General features: G+C 41.0%; 1 protein-coding gene and 1 long non-coding RNA gene across 2 annotated transcripts in view; both read right to left on the reverse strand.

The window, feature by feature from the left end:
* Window positions 1-17,464, reverse strand: part of LOC311617530 — a 537,075-nt gene that overhangs the window by 357,687 nt on the left and 161,924 nt on the right. The window lies entirely within an intron of this gene.
* LOC311616813 (protein C3orf33) lies at window positions 6,910-16,874 on the reverse strand. The gene is made up of 5 exons (XM_084872678.1): window positions 16,530-16,874; window positions 14,639-14,698; window positions 11,940-12,087; window positions 11,329-11,489; window positions 6,910-8,019 (listed from the first exon to the last, which is right to left on the reverse strand). The coding sequence occupies exons 1-5, from the start codon at window positions 16,743-16,745 to the stop codon at window positions 7,630-7,632; spliced, it is 975 nt and encodes a 324-aa protein (XP_084728804.1). The 5' UTR covers window positions 16,746-16,874; the 3' UTR covers window positions 6,910-7,629.

Consider the following 17,464-nt stretch of genomic DNA (forward strand, 5'->3'; position numbering starts at 1 on the left):
CCCGTCCTCATCCATATGATTTTTGTCCAGTCTCTTCCCGTACCTCCCACACAGATACCCCTTTCCCCCTGAGAATTATCAATCCCCTCCCATTCTATGCCACTGATTCTATTATATTCACCAGTTTATTCTGTTCCTCAGATTTTTAATTCACTTGACTTTTAGATTCACTTGTTGATGGATATGTATTTGTTGTTCATAATTTTTATCTTTACTTTTTTTCTTCTTTTTCCTCTTTTTAAAGAACACCTTTTAGCATTTCATATAATACTGGTTTGGTGGTGATATACTCCTTTAGCTTTATCTGATCTGTGAAGCTTTTTTATCTGCCCTTCAATTCTGAATGATAACTTTGCTGGGTAGAGTACTTTCTGAGTATAAAGATCAGAACACAAACAAGTGTGGTCAGCGGGACCCCAGCTGCACACCTTTTCCCCGGTAAATTGAAATTGATAGGTTTCAAAGCCATACAGGATTAAATCTCAGGGGAGGGGGACAGGGAAGGCCTGTGATGGTGCAACACTTTGGCCAGGAACCCACATCAACAGAAAGGGGCTTCTAATGTTGTCCAGCCCTTAAAGGGTAAATCTTCCCCCAAGGATAACTTTTGAAGAGGCTATGGAGGACAACAGCTCATCTTCAGAGAGCAGAGCAGGGGCACCCAGAATGACTGACCAAGGAATTCACACGCACAGGATTGGGAGTCGTCATTATCCCCGCCCAGCAGGGTGAGACATATGCTATGAACTACTGACATCCTAGTTTCCCTCCCTATTATATATTGGGTGCTTGACATGTGGCCTTAGGCTTCCAGATCATGAGGAACTACCTCTGGGCATGACCAGAAAAATTCTTATCACTCAGAGATCCCAAAATAGCTCATGAACTTACTTCCTATAGGAGCTCTACCTTCTTTCAAAGAATACTGAACCCTCAATCTAATTCAGTTTTACGATAGATTGCAAAACTTCAAAATATCTAGCGAATTAAAGGCATTATTCCCTGTTTTCCATCATTGACACCTTTTGGGGGGTATTTTAACATTTGTTTAGTATTTTGATGTAATATTTTGATATTCTGAATGGAAGTTAGGTGAATACTACTAGTTAGCTCAATGGCCATCTTGAAATGGAAGTATAGTTGATTCATTTAGAAAGTGTTTTTTGCTATTTGCATTCTTGTTAGACCCTCAGAGCAAGGATGATGGGCTAGGTACAGAAGTTCACCAGGACAGAAAGCTCCAGATGCCAAGCAAGGAGCAGAACCGAGAAAACAAGAACCTCACCGCCAGAGTAACCTATCATCCCTTAGCATCTCTGTGGTCATGCGGTTTGGACACCAGATCTTTCACATCTCAGGTCATGTGGTTTAGACCCCTGACCTTTTCCTCCCTAGTGATAATATCTAGGCCTCGGTTGCATTTCAGCTCCAGGCCCAGAAAAAGCAGCAAAACCAGACCAGTGGCACAACAGCCGCCTCAGGACCAGCTGGATTGACTAATGACTCCGACCAATCAGTGGAGACCATGACCCTGAAAGAGCACACCTGGAAAGCTGATGAATATTCTATTGAAATCCTCCCCCAAGATGTCCCCTAAGATTTCCACCTGCAAAAAGGAACCAATGGGTGCTCTCCCTGCAAGGAGCACACGCATGCCATTCCCTTCCTTCTCTCCTACCCCCACAGGCAAGTATTCCCTCACCTCGAAGGGACCCCAAGAGACTTTCAACCAGGGGAGCAATGGGCAGTTGAAGTTCATCTCAGGCTTACCCCCTGAACCTGCCTCCAAAGCCCCATTTTATCTGGGTAGCCCTTCTCTTTGGGCATCCCCATCTCCCATACCCTTTTCCTTAAATAAATTCCATTTTCTTTCATCACTGTCTGAGATGGCTATCTAGCTTTGCCCACTGTAACCTTTCATTAACATTTGAAATTTTAATCTTGGGGGTTTTTTTTCCTTTTCTTTTCTTCAGCCTTCATTTTAAAATTTGCATTATTTTCTTTCTGTGATTTGCCATCATTTAAATAGCTGCTTTGGAAATGGCATTAGAAAGGTTCCAAACCACTAATGGGGATTCAGGACACACCACCCCAAAATATGGCATCTTGACATCCTATATAATAAAAGCCTAATATGCAGATCAACTGAACAGTGGAATGACCATTCGGCAGAGAGCGGGGGGCTGGTGAGCGGGCAGTGCCAGGCCAGCCAAAGTGCATGCCAGCGGGTAGAGGGAGATGGCAATAGGTGGGCAGCTATCAGTGGGTGGTGGTGACCAGTGGTGGAGGGATGATGGGGGTGCAGGGCCGGCTGCTCCCATCAGCACCTTCCCTGATCTGCTTGAGTGTCGCCTCCCACAGAGGGAGGCCAGACTGCAGTTTAGGCTCGCTCCCAAGCCATCAGCTGGACATCCTCTGAGGGCTCCTGGACTGTGAGAGGGCACAGGCTGAGCTGAGGGACTCTCCCACCCCACCCCACCCCAAGTGCATGAATTTTTGTGCACTGGGCCTCTAGTAGTTAATATTTTAAACTGAAGGGGTCTGAGAAAATGGACAGAGCAGAAAAGTCACTTGACCTTTCACGGTCCTTCTTCCCAGAAACAGGTAATAAAACCCTCATGTAAGAGGTGCCTGGGAGGAAAGGAGAAAAGGAGCGTCTTTATCTGCAATGGCAAAAAATGCCAAGAGGAATCCTAACAAACAGGTCTTGCTAAGTTTCCCCCAGGTTACCACAATTACCTCCTACTCCTTAGCCACGATATTCCTCCATGGCCTTGCACTCTCCATCAAACCCAGCACAAAATAGTCAGGTCTGTTTCATTGGGTCATTTCCTTATGAACCTCTCATGTCACATAAAACCCATTAAATAAAGGTGTATGTTTTTCTGTGGTTAATCTGTCTTTGTCGGTTTTTAATTTTCAGACCCAGCCAGGAACCCTAAAAAGGGTGAGGAAAACTTCTCCTCCCCACATCACAAAAAAGAGCAGGGACCCCATCTCCATTCCAGCTTATCCCTGCAGCTGCTGCTGCTCTTTGGTGTATCTGTCTTATGCAAGTGATTCTGTTGGTGCCTTGAACTTCTGAAATACTGCTGTTTCTTGGCTTCTTGAATCATGTTGTCTTTATGAAAAGCCACTGTCTTCAAATCAATGCCATAAACAACCACTGGATTTGGGTCAGACTCTGGCAACAAAATGCCTGCTGACAGCACATGGAATAACGTTACCCCAGGAGAAACTCACATGTCAAAGATGCAAACTCACCTTGATGAGGAACCAGGTGATGCTGGAGAAATCCAAAAGAGGCTAAAACTCTGGGCCAAGCATTATCTGCCTGCTGCAGATGCAGTTAATTCTCCTAAACCAAATGTACCAGGTTGGCCATTGCACTAATCACCTCACACGATAAAAAATATTTTTTTGCTAATCCTTGCCAGAGGATATTTTCCCATTGATTTTTAGGGAGAGTGAATGGGAGAGGGAAAGACAGAAACATCGATGTGAAAGAAACACATTGACTGGAATTGAACCTGGTCCACAGGTTCCACTGAGCCAAACTGGCTAGGGCCACCTCACATCTTTACCACACTCGGAGTTACCACATAGTCCAGGAATATGTGAAAGTCTAACTTTTGGAATCAATGACTAATATTTTGAGTCAAGTTTTTTAAAGATGGCATTTCGGGCAGCAGATTCCCCAACTAGTGGGAAAGGTAAGCTGATTTAGAAGGTTTCACAACCAAGAGACATAAGAGGTCTGAGATAACTAAGAGTTTGTGGAGCAGTAACCACCCCTGATCTCTCCCCTTCACATAGGGGAGGAGGATTTGACATTAGCACTTCACTCCCTTTTCTACAAGACTGAGGGCACCGTATAGTCTGTTTTCAGTAAGTTAGGAAATAGTGATTATCTCTTAACATTTGCTATGCTACTAGACCTGCCAGCACCTCACTTTCCTGAGACAAGGAGAAAGAAGCATGACAAAAAGAGGGGAGCAAGAGAGAGAAAGTACCAGGTGGAGAGCCTATATTCCCACTTAGTACTATAAAAATACATGAACTTCCTGTAAGCTGAACTAACTCCATGGGAAGTGGCAGGACTGAAGCCAGATTGCTAATATATCCCTCCTCCCAACATAGTGGAGTATACACCTGCGAGTGGAGTGATTACGGTCCAGTCGCCTTCCACAAGCAAACTCATGTGTCCTTGCCATCCCAGATGATAGGGGATCCAGAAGCAATAGGCTCTAGACTAGATTCCCCTGGGAGTTAAGTAGGTGGAGAGAGAAAGCTAAGACTATCTCCCAAGAGAAGGGACTAGGATAGGGAACCACTTGAAAGCCCTCATGGAACAGTAACTACCACACGTGCCAGAGAAGAGCCAGCATGTGCACACCTGTTCCGTGGATGGAACCTACAGAAACATCAATGCGACAAATAGAAGGCAAAGGGTAAGGAGACCCTGGGTGTCTGTTTTCCCCTGGTTGCTAGAATATGCTTTCAGCTGCTCCCAATCATAACAGTGCTAGATCATGCGTAAGTGCATAGATTTAACTCTCCTCCTAAGTTTTATTCATCATTAGTTATGATAAAGCTGGCATTGCTGTCAACATCTCATGCATAAGAAGCCTGGTTAGGAAATGAAAAACAAATAAAACCTGAAAAAGGAAATTTGGATCTAGAAGAAAATAGATTGATACGGGTCATAAAAACCCAATCCTTTAGAAAAAACAAGAACTAAATTCATTTCATAATATATATATATATTTTAAGTAAAGGGGCCTAGATACCCAACTGTCAAAGGAAGGAAGGCCAAGGGGGAAAGTGGTTATGGATTCTGTTTTGAAGTCAGGAGGGAGACCAAGAAATAGGAAATCCTCTGTTTGAGAACGGCAAAGAACTGGGGCTTTCGTCAGAAATTCAGCCTAAAAGAAAAGTTTCCACTTTTTCAAACGGCCCTCTCATAAACATCTCCAGTGACAAAGATCTAGCTTCTCTGCAGGCATCTAGTTCATCTTGCTCTTGTGCCATCAAACAAGCTTATCTACAATAGGCACCAGAGACAAAAAAAACCCAGAAAAGCAGGGGTTGTTGGCCCAGATAAAAGCTACAGGCCAATGGGATTCTTCCTTACCCTCAAGTAGATATTAACCCTGCCACTGTTTAAGTGGACAGCAAGAACATTCAGCAAATGGTGACTGCACATGACAGGAGTCCCATTGATCTATTTTTCTTCTTGCCCACTTTGTCCATAAAATCAGTTCCTTACTACATCGTCAAGGAAAAGGTTAGACGGTATCATCCAGAAAGACCTGCACCACTTAACTTTTATCTGGCTTAACTGGAAAGACAATTGAACACTGGCTGAGCTGCTAAAGGTCATCAGAACTAATCCCAGTGGTAACTAGGATGAGATCTGACATCACTCGGAAGCAAACTGGAAATACAAAGTGCTCAAGAGCTTGCCACAAAACTTGTCTAAACATACTGCTAATTTCTCCATAAATAAAAACATCCCCTTAAAACAAAAGCAAGAGCAATTGAGGCTTCAGACGCAGATAATAAAAAAAATAGTATATAACCCTCACAGACTGAAATGCTTGTGCTCTCTCTGACTCTATCTTAATTCTAGCCTGCGCTTTTCCCATGGCCTTCAGGAGGATGGTTCCCGCATATAATTACAGATATGATCATTATGAAGGGAATTCTGCTTGAGGCTGGAGCTTTTGGCAAGGATTTTCAGGAGCCTCAAGATTAGACTCAGATTAGCAGGGATCAAAGAGACCAGGAACAGAAAGATTTAGAGATTTCATGCTCTTTCTTTGATCCCTGTTGGGGCCTAGGTGACCCAACTCTTGGTCTGCCCATTTTCCCTCCTGTCACGTAAAAGAAGCCTGAATTCTGGGCTCTTATAAAATGGATTTGCAGAGGGTTTAAAGGCCCCAGCTCCTTAAACTGGCACCTTCTCGATTAATAAACCTTTCTTTACTCCAAACAGACATTTTGAACGTTGGCCTTCTAAACCATCAGGCACCTGAACCTTGAATCAGTAACATAACATCTTTCTTTTTTTTTTTACAGAGAGGAAGGAAGAGGGATAGAGAGTTAGAAACATCGATGAGAGAGAATCATCGACCAGCTGCCTCCTGCACACCTCCTACCAGGGATGTGCCTGCAACCAATGTACATGCCCTTGACCAGAATCAAACTTGGGATCTTTCAGTCCGCAGACCGACACTCTAGCCACTGAGCAAACCGGTTTTGGCCAGTAACATAACATCTTATTCTAGCCCAAAGGTGATGAAATCAAATCACACACACAAAGAAAATCTTTGAAAAATGTGTGACCTCACTTAAAAATTAATGTTGGGAAATCCATTTTGTTATATTTTAACCAGGCAGCAGCAGCAGCAGCAAACTTCGCACCCTGTATTATTGCTTCTCAAGGAGTCAACAATTTGGACTAGATGATGCTTCTGACTTTTGTCAGTTACTACACATCATTAAGAAAGAAGTCTATATGCCGAAACCGGTTTGGCTCAGTGGATAGAGCGTTAGCCTGTGGACTGAAAGATCCCAGGTTCGATTCTGGTCAAGGGCATGTACCTTGGTTGCGGGCACATCCCCAGTAGGGGGTGTGCAAGAGGCAGCTGACCAATGATTCTCTCTCATCGATGTTTCTAACTCTCTATCCCTCTCTCTTCCTCTCTGTAAAAAATTCAATAAAATATATATGAAAGAAAGAAAGAAAGAAAGAAAGAAAGAAAGAAAGAAAGAAAGAAAGAAAGAAAGAAAGAAAGAAATCTGTAGACATTGTGGATGTAGGGGATTATTGTTGGCTTTGTAAACAAAGTATTGTCAGGATGATTTTAGCAGCAGGTATGTGCCAAATCCTCAAAGCAACAAACTGGCATTCAAATAAACACATTTATTATTTCACATAATGAGAAGTTGGGAGGTAAGATCTTTCAAGGGTTGGCGACATTAGGAGTTCAACAATGTCATAAGGCATCTCTATTCTTTCTATTTTCTGCTGCCATCCTAAGCATATTGTTTTTATCATCATGATTCTTCATAATTATCCTCAAGATTTTGTCCTCCCATCTAAAAGAGGTAGACATTTTCCATTCTTTTTTTTATTAGGAATAGAATGAACTTCTCTAACAGAACTGCCCCAAATTAAAAACAGTAAGCAGAGAGTGAAGAGAAGCCTCAGACATGAGTTATAAACAGCTCCTTTATTATAAATAATCAAAGTTGGTAAAACTGGAAGAAATACTCTTTTTAAGAAAAACTTAAATATGGCTGTCCAAGATAACTAAAAAGAACACAGTGATCCATACAAGTAAACTCTCTCTTCAAATACCAGTACAACATGTATATATCCCCCCAACCTGGTACATTTTTATAGTGTTTTATTTTTCCTAAAAGAGTATTACATTAATCACATTTTGTTTAAATTATTCTGATGTCACCTTTATAACAATCATCTGTTAGATATTTAAATACCATGAAAATACAACTTTGATCATTTTGGGAAATTCCCATTTCAACTCAATGAAATACGTCCATATAGTTACATATTTTACTCTTTTCAGAGTAGGCCACCTCTAGACCTCTTGGAATATTTCACCCTTTTCTACGAAAGTGTATTCGACTCATAAGTTCTCTGAACTTCAGTATTAAGGAGTTGTCTTTCCATGCTTCATAAGTATTTCTAAATTTGTCATAATAACTTTCTTTTTTCAGGTTGAAATCTGATCTAATTTTTTTAAAATAACTATCTTTTTTCCAATATTCTCCCCAGGAGCCTTTGAATTTTTCCAAATAAGATTTTTTTTCATGCTCTTCCTTCCATATTCCTTCTCCCTTTTTTAAGGCTTTTAATTCAGCTTTCAGTAAGCGTCTGTGAATTTTCCAATACATTTTAGAATCATGATCTAGTCCTTGAACAAGAACAGTTTTGCCAAGGCCTCTTCTCAAAATGTCTTCATTTAGATTCACATTAAAAAATCTACCCTGGAATGAAAAATAACACAAACCAATTATTTAAGAAAATTGCTAGTATGCCCATACCATCTATTTATTTTAAATTGAGTCATTCAGCAACTTTAGTTCTCCAGAGAAAAGCCAAAAAAGCAAAAGGGTCCCCAAAGGCTTAAAACAGCTAATTTATTATCCAAGAATTTCATTACTAGAAGAGATATATGCTCAAAGTCAATGGCCTGTTTTTTAACATATCACTCTCTACAGCCTCGTGTTCTAACCCAAAGAGGCTTAGAAGCAGTAAAATGTATAAAAAGCAGGTTTTTTTTGTTTGTTTGTTGTTTCATATAGGAATGGATCATACAAGATAGGCAAAATGACAGAAAGTCACAGTAAAAGAAACTAAAAAAAAGTAAGCAAATGCAAAATGAACTGAATCGTCATGAAAATATTAAGTTAGGTTCAGAATTCTAGCATTTTGGAAGGCACTAGCATGTAAATGAATTTTTTAAAGACTTTCCACAAAATAATTAACATAAAAATAGGCCTGACCTGGAATCTTCATCCTTCAGAAAATTTCATTAATGGAATCCCTCATTTTCCAGTGAAACGGGATAAATGGGATTTCCTCTCCCCATACCCCTCTTTAAGTTATAAAATTACAAAGTAAAGGAGATCCTGATTAGCTATTTTTATACTCCTTGTGGGATTTCCACAAATTATTAATAATTTCATAGCTCTGTTAGACAAGTAATTTACAGTTAAATTCTAAAAATGTGAAAACTCCAAGTTGAAAGTAGGAAAGGTTTTCTAGGTATTTCTAAAGAAAAAGTATCCTTTTGCTCCTTTAAATACAGTAATTTTTGCCCTAGCTGGTTTGGCCCTTGGACTGAAGAGAAGCAGGTTCAATTGCGGTCAAGGGCATGTATCTTAATTGCAGGCTGGATCAGGTTAGAGTACACATGGGAGGCAACCAATTGATGTGTCTCCCTCACATCAGTGTTTCTCTCTCTCTGTCTCTTCTCCTCCCTTCCACACTCTCTAAAAATCAATTGAAAAAAATATCCTCAGGTGAAGATTAACAACAACAAAAAATCCCACAAAATAAATACAGTAACTTTTGGTATAGGAGTTCATAAGTACAATTTTTAAATGTTTACCATCTTTTTCTCAATCATTTTATTTTAAGAGCTCATTCCCTTAAGCCAAAATCAGAATAATTAAAATTCAACCTCACACATTAGTAAAATTCAACAGCTGTGTAAATTACCACACTATACATATAGCACTGTTTGGTCACCTACTAGAAAGCGATATAAGATAAAATATACAAGGTGAAGTGTGGGCTCAGGGGCCAGAAAGAGCTGGGTTTGAATCCAGGTTGGTTACCCTGACTCCCATTATTTTTAAAAAAATATATTTTATTGATTTTTTACAGAGCAGGAGAGAGAGGGATAGAGAGTCAGAAACATCGATGAGAGAGAATCATGGATCAGCTGCCTCTTGCACACCGCCTACTGGGAATGTGCCCGCAAGCAAGGTACATGACCTTGACCGGAATCGAACCTGGGACCTTTCAGTCCGCAGGCCGACGCTCTATCCACTGAGCCAAACTGGTCTGGGCTCCCATTATTGCAGGAAGAATTAATGGGCCAGATTTCCCAGGCACAAGTGGGAATGAGGTTCTTGGGAGTCAGCTGAAAGAAGCATTTTCAGAAGCCCCCAGGAGAGGATGGGATGTGGAGGAGGCCTTATTTGCATAAAGTTGCATTTCTCCAGTTGTTAGGTCCCCTGCCCCTTAAGCCAGTCCTGGGAAAGGTGTGGCTGGGATTCCAGCAAAGCCAGAAGCAAGGCCAGTGTCTAGAGTTTCCATTCCAAGTTGTAGCCCCGTGCTGTTTAGCATCCAAGTTCATTCAAGTCCATTAATCCCTTGTGGAATGGTACGTGGCTGTGAACCACATGGGGGCAGGGGAGCACACCCCTGCCACAGAAGAGCCCTGAACGGGGCGCCAGAGAAGAAAAGAGAGAAGTAGGGAACTTCCTTTGTTTGGAAATTTAAATATTCAGGTTGCACTTGTGATGGCCACGCCTATTCTGGCCAATGTTCCCATGTCACTCAGAACTTTACTGGACATGTTTCTCAACTGTCCCTTCCCCCATGGTTCAGCTGGGGACAGACTTGGGAGTGTTAAATGCAACTTTTTGGCAAAGCTGTATAAAAGGCATGCCTATGCCAAAACTGGTTTGGCTCAGTGGATAGAGTGTCAGCCTGCGGACTGAAAGGTCCCAGGTTCCATTCCAGTTAAGGGCATGTACCTTGGTTGCTGATCGATGTTCCTCTCTCATCAATGTTTCTAACTCTCTATCCCTCTCTCTTCCTCTCTGTAAAAAAATCAATAAAATACATTTAAAAAAAAAAAAAAAGGCATGCCTATGTTACTTAGCCTTCCCTTCCCTCCTTTTCTGTTAAATAATAGCCAGGTTATTACAATGGTATCACCATCTGTGAATGGGAATAAAAACAGTGACTCTATAGGGTGATTTTGAAGATAAATAAAATATAATCCTTAATTAAAAAGAGAAGATAATATTTTGAAATGCCTTTGGCATCTCTCATATAATTTTGTGTCATCCATTTACTTTTAAACGCAAGATGCTCTGGTTAATTCTTATTTTAATAGAAATGAATATGATCTTGACATGCAAAAAATAATGAATTCCATTAGGTTTTCTAGAAATAATTCAAAAAATAAAGAATTCAAATAGTTACCATTCTAATCATTTATTAAAAATGTTTTTATTTATTTCAGAGAGAGGAAGCGAGAGAGAGAGCTATAAAATCAATCATGAGGAAGAACCATCCATCAGCTGCCTCCTGCAAGCCCCCAATGGGGATCAAGCCCAAAATCTGTGCATGTACCCTGACCTGGAATTGAACTTGGACTTCCTGGTTCATGGGTCAACACTGTGGGGGTTTTAATCACTTTAATGTAAGGTTATTGTTTCTTCAAATTACTCTTGTTTATTATACAATAAGGGACTTTAAAACTAAGAAAAAATACTCAAAAAAAAAAAGCTTCTCCTTACATTACCAATGTGAATAATTTAAAATTTTTCCTTTATCTTAATTTTCTATTTTTGATAATAAACATATATAACTAAAACTTTATAACAGAATTTACATATGAAACACCCGATTCTCTAAAAATAATCACTATGAGTAGCAGATTTAAGAGACAAAAATATTCAGTCCCATTATATAGCCAATGTTCTAATTAATGGCATATTAATGTGTCACTAAAAAGAACAAAATATTGCTTATTATTTCTTCACACTACTTACCTTATTCACTAAAAGGTTGCAAAAGAGTACTGAGTTCTCCCTTCCAAGAAGCTGGAACCACAGTAGTTGGGAAGGTTTTAGTTCCTTTTGTAACCACATATTCCCAGATGTGGTGAGTTCTACTCCAGCCAGCTTAACCAGCAAAGCCCCACTGGGCTCTTCTGAAAAGGTTAGGTAGAGAAGAGTGTAGCTTTAATACCGTGTTGTGAATGCAAATTTCAAAATAATTTACCACCCCCCCCAAAAAAAAACACAACAACAATTGAATGTATTATGCTTATGTATAAATACCCAGATTCTCTAGATGTAAGTATTTATTTCTATACTCAAGTTTTCTTTTAAAATAAGACAAGTATATAACAGATGGAATAATTTCAAAAACCTACTTCAGTCTCCACAATGGGAGAATTTCAGCAGGAAAGAACCAGCCCCTGCCCAGCTCTCCAATCTCCTTAGTGCCCCTTGTCCCCTTCTTCCCTGTGCCCTGGCCACTGGAGTCTTCATATGGCTTCACAAAAGCCAAGCCCATTCCCACGCACATTCTCTGATAACTTCTAATAAAAGAACACTACAATAGTTATTTCATTTTATTATACTTGCACCTTACTTACTTCTCCATGAAGATATAATAGGTAAAGTAATAGGAATGTGTTCAATTTCTAAACCATTCTCAGTTATTCGGCGTAATCGTCCACGTAGTTTAACATTCTTTCTTATAAATTCTAGTGGGATGTCTGAAGAACTTGTAAACTTTGATGTCTAATGATTTACAAAGAGAAAAATACATTTTGTTATTATTTTCACTTTAAAATTGTGTTAAATTATTACTTAGACACCAAGAAGACAGCCATTGAAAATTTTTTATTTGGTTCTTAATTTTATATTAACATTTAATATGATTTAATCAAAAGTGTTTATAGGGACATTCTTTTTTAAAAAATATATATATTCTATTGATCTTTTACAGAGAGAAAGGGAGAGAGATAGACAGTTAGAAACATCAATGAGAGACATTGATCAGCTGCCTCCTGCATGCCCCCCACTGGGAATGTGTCCGCAACCAAGGTGCATGCCCTTGACCGCAATCGAACCTGGGACTCTTCAGTCCACAGGTAGACACTCTATCAACTGAGCCAAACCGGTTTCGGCTATAGGGACATTCTTTAGAAATCTTTGTCACCATTTTACTATTTCAAGCTACAATACAGTGCTCATTGAACAGATTCCTAACTTCTAAAAGTTTACATCCTCAAGATGTAACACAATTCATCAAAAAGAAGTGAGTATAATGAGTATATATCTGTACCTTGCACCATACAAGTCTGGTTAAATAGTCACTATCCTATTCCACAGATGTGTAATCTACTCAGACAGGTACTGCTGGGAAAACCTAAACCAAGCTGAGTCAAATTAAAATACAACTTTTAATCAACAAGACTTTTTTTACTTATTTTGTTATCTCATAGGAGAAAAATTACAAAAAAAAAAAAAAAAGGGCCAACATTAGAAATTTAATTAAATACTTAAAGCCCTAGAGTTAGTCAATATTTTATACCTATATGTTCCACATTAACAATACTATAGGGACACAGGGATGAGCTTCATTCATAATCATGGCTAACCAAGAGCTTCCCATATGTAGGATAAATTAGTACCCAACTTCCTAAGAGAGTAAAGTTGAATTAAACATTACCCAAAAGAGTTACACCCAAGAATAATATAGTAGCAGACAAATTCAGCATGTGAAACACTCAATGGGACAAATGACTCTTCTAACAAATCAATGGCTTGATGGGAAAAATAGGGATGGTGAATTGTTATAAAATAAATGAGACTTAACAAACAAGCACAATTTCTGGACCATCTGAATCCTGATTTGAATAACTCATCTACTTAAAAAAAGACATTACTGAGACAATCAAAGAAATTTTAATATTGATGGAGTCTGAAATACTAAGGGATTATTAATTAAATTATGTGTCATAATATTATAGTACACACAGGCATTAATGAGCTTCTTGATGCAATATAATAAGAAGTATACACCACCTTCTTGTTCACACTAAATCTAATGAGGAAACACACACACACACACAGACAGTGGGACATTCTACAAAATAACTGGCTTGGACTCAGCATTGTCTTCTACTCTGAAAGGTTGCATGTTTGAGTCTCTGTCAGAGCAAATACCTAAGTTGTTTGATCTCAGGTCAGGGCACAAACAAAAGGCAACTGATCAATATTTCTCTTTCACACTGATGTTTCTTTTTCTTTTTCTCTCTCTAAAAAGAATTGATAGTAAGTAAGTTCAAAACACTGAGGATACAAGTGATGACATGGAGTTAGGGGGGAAAGGCAATAGTTGGAAAAGATGTAGTATAGTAATGCTATGTAGTCATTGATAATAGAAAACAATATCTAAATAATAAATGTAGGAAATATATACAGGAACAATAAATCCATGCCAAATTGCAACACGATATTAAAATTACATCCTATAGCAAGTACAGTTATTAAAAAAAAATACTTGTAAGTCTTGAAATGTCAAATGTATTTCCACAAAGTGTTTATTATTTTTTTAAAATATATTTTATTGATTTTTTATAGTGAGGAAGAGAGAGGAATAGAGAGTTAGAAACATGGATGAGAGAGAATCATCGATCAGCTGCCTCTTGCACACCCCTTACTGGGGATGTGCCCGCAACCAAGGTACATGCCCTTGACCAGAATCGAACCTGGGACCTTTCAGTCCGCAAGCTGACACTCTGTCCACTGAGCCAAACCGGTTTATTATTAAAACAGTATTGAAAGTGCAAAAAAATATGCTAACTGAAAGCATAAATTATTTTTTATACTGTGCAAGTTGCTTTATTCATTGCACAACTGATCTTAAAGACTGTTGCAAATTAGAGGAAGCATAAATTTTTCAGTTCAGAGGAACATAATTTAACTATGATCTAAATCTATATAAAACTGCTATAGAAACGAGTTTTGAGATATTCCACAATGTCAGAAATGCAAATTTAGTAATTATACCATCCTAACAAACTAAATCCCTTTCAGATTCCTTTTTAACCATGAAGAAAATGATTATGGAAATACAAGCTGTGCAATTACTTGCCATAAAAAAATACTGTGGATGTGTTACTGTTAAACAAGATCTTACCGGTAATTGTTCATTGTCCTAAAATACTATTTAAAGTTTCTAATATGAATAACAAAATGCTACACTACTTGAGATAAAAACTGAAGTGAGAAAAAAGTAACTGTTTATTGCTTCTCATAATGTCTTGTTCATTGTTTAACTTACCAGCCGTACACTTCTTAGAAGTAATGATATTCCCACTATGGCCATTATGGTGCTGATGTTCTTCAGAAAGAAATTCAATGATTAATTCTCACAACAGTGAAAGTACTAATTAGAAAGGGCAAAAAGGACAGTCCTCCTGTCCAAATAAGGTACATGCTTCAACTAAAGGCCTACTTATTCCAAAAAACTTTAACTGCCCACCTATTAATCTCCTTTTTCTCCCAAATAACCTGGCATGCCCAGTAATTCACATAATAATGTACTGTTCTCTATTATTGTATTACTTTACCCATGATTACCTTGAAAGCAAGAATCAGTTTTAATACATTTTTGTGTAATGCCAACAGCTAACTCATGTAACCCTGAGTCTGTGGTGAGGGTTTAAGTATTTGGGTAGAAAACTTTACCACCAAAACCTTAAAATACTGCACCTTGAGAAATACATGTGGGCAAGTAGTTGAGAAAAACTCATTGATGTTTTTATAGTGTTTTCTATAAACTGAAATAGGTGTTTAATTAAAAAAACAAGAACCCTGCAGCTCCCTACACAGAAGTGAGACTTTCGCAGGATTTTCTTCAATACATACAAGTGGGTATGTAAGAAATGACGTTGAAAGCATACTCAAGGTACCTTCTGAGATGGGGTCCTTGGGATGATACATCCCTGTACTAACTTAAACACTGCTTCCACTCCCAATCCTGCTAACGTCGTTTTTCCACTTGAAAAAGCCCAGGCACCCCTGCCTGCTTACCTGGCAGAGTGGAGGCCTGATCAATTCACATCTACATATCCACCACTCATCAACGCCACGTCTACTTATCCAGCACTTACTAAGTAAGGACTGGAGCTGCACCCATTGTGTGAAACCAGACATGGTCCTAGCCCTCTGTGCTGCTTGGCCACAGAGTAGGCTTAAGGCATAGATCCTACCCAACTTCTCAGCAGAATTCAACCCGGTTAATCATTCCTTCTGAAAGCATTCTCTTCACCTGCCTCCTAGGACACCTGGCTTCCCTCTCCCCCTTCCCTGTTCCTTTGCCAATCTTTGCTGACACCCTTCTTTTCACTCCCCAATTTTTAAATGTTAGGTGTCCTTGACGGGAGACTAGGACTTCTTCAGTAGTGTCTCTGACTCGCTTCAAGATGCCATCCAGGCTTTAAATACTCCTTTCGGTATAACAGAGCTCATTCCCAAAGCTTTATGTCCGGACCTGAGCCCTTCAACACGAGATTCCTCATCCAGGTGCCTAAAACCGTGGTCGGCAAACTGCGGCTCGCGAGCCGTGGCTCTTTGGGCCCCTTGAGTGTGGCTCTTCCACAAAACACCACGGCCTGGGCGAGTTTATTTTGAAGAATTGGCGTTAGAAGAAGTTTATGTTTAAAAAATGTGGCTCTCCAAAGAAATTTCAAACGTCGTCCTGTTGGTATCTGGCTCTGTTGACTGATGAGTTTGCCGACCCCTGAAACCATCAGCTGGAGCTAGAAGCCTAGGAACCATGTTCCAGTTCACACATCTCTCTTTCCAAGCCCAAAAGGCATCTTCAAGTTCAGAGCCCAAAAAGGTCTCTGGATTTTCCTAACATTTACCCCCACTGCTCCCTCCCAGCAATGCCTGCCGCAGCCAGCAGGGGGCAGCCCCTCCATCCCTCTCTTTGGACCCCACACCTGACCCCGCTTAGCACCACCCTCCCCAGCTCCCCCTCCCTGGCTGGATCTGCAGGGGCCTCTCACCCTACGGAGAAGTGGACAAAACAAAACCACCCCCAGGCCTGCAGGGCCCACGTGCCGGCCCTCCGCACGGGCACCCAGGCCCCGCGGCGCCCGCCCTCCGGGCCCCGCGCCCGGCCCCGCGCCCACCCCCTGCCCGGCCGGCGGGCGGGGCCGCGGTACCCGGACGAGGCGCAGGTGGTCGTCCGCCCACTGCGACAGCCGCGCCACCGCATTGGGCGCCGCTCCTTCTCGGTCGGCCGGCGGCAAAGCCCGGGCTTCGGGCCGCCCGGCCATGTTGCTCCCGGCCTCCCCGGGCCCGCGCTGCGCCGCGCTCCTCCGGGCGGCAGGGGGCGCTGTTCCCACGGCGGCAGGTGCGGATCCGCGATCCCCTAGCATAGCAGCTGGCTGATAGCGGGGTTCCCTTCACCCACGCCTGGGAGTGTCCGGAGGCCCGGCTGTTCCCTCCTTCCGACGTTGCGGGTGGAGGCCCCCTCCTCCCCACCCGTTATGAGACGCCCCAACACTGTGCAGTGCTTGTCCCAGGCCTGAGTGCTCCCTATTGGGTAGGGGAGGGGCTGAAGGACTCTCTCCCTTAGGCTCCAGGGAAGCTGTCACTTTGTGATTTCAATGATTTCAGCCGCAGCGTGGGTTCCGCACTGCCATGGAGGAAGGAAATTGGAGCAGATCATGCCTCCACTGACGGCGACAATTCCCTGAGCTCCTTAAGATGATCAAGCCATGTCCTGTTCATCGGCCCCCTCTAGTCTTCATGCCCATCTGACCCCGCTTTGACTCTCTGCTTGGGCATTATGATCATTCCCTTGAAAACAGCTTCAACTCCAATTCCCTCCCCCCCCGCCCCCCCCATCTTCTTTGCATTTGTCTGGCAAAACCCCAACATTGGATTACACCCAGCCTCACCAAAACAGTTGGAGTCTAGTGTGGAGAGATCTTCAGCTTTTTTTCCACGATAAGCTGAAAATCTAGACTTTTCTATGAAAGCACCCTGTTTGAAATGAAATGTTGGCAAAGCACTCTGTGCTGGGCATAAAATATATGTTCAGGGAGAGACTATTGGCTTTCTGTGTGTTATCTCTGCTTTAATGGCTTTGCAT

The sequence above is a fragment of the Pipistrellus hanaki genome, assembly GCF_964339955.1.
Source record: "Pipistrellus hanaki genome assembly, chromosome: 2".
Lineage (NCBI taxonomy): Eukaryota > Metazoa > Chordata > Mammalia > Chiroptera > Vespertilionidae > Pipistrellus > Pipistrellus hanaki.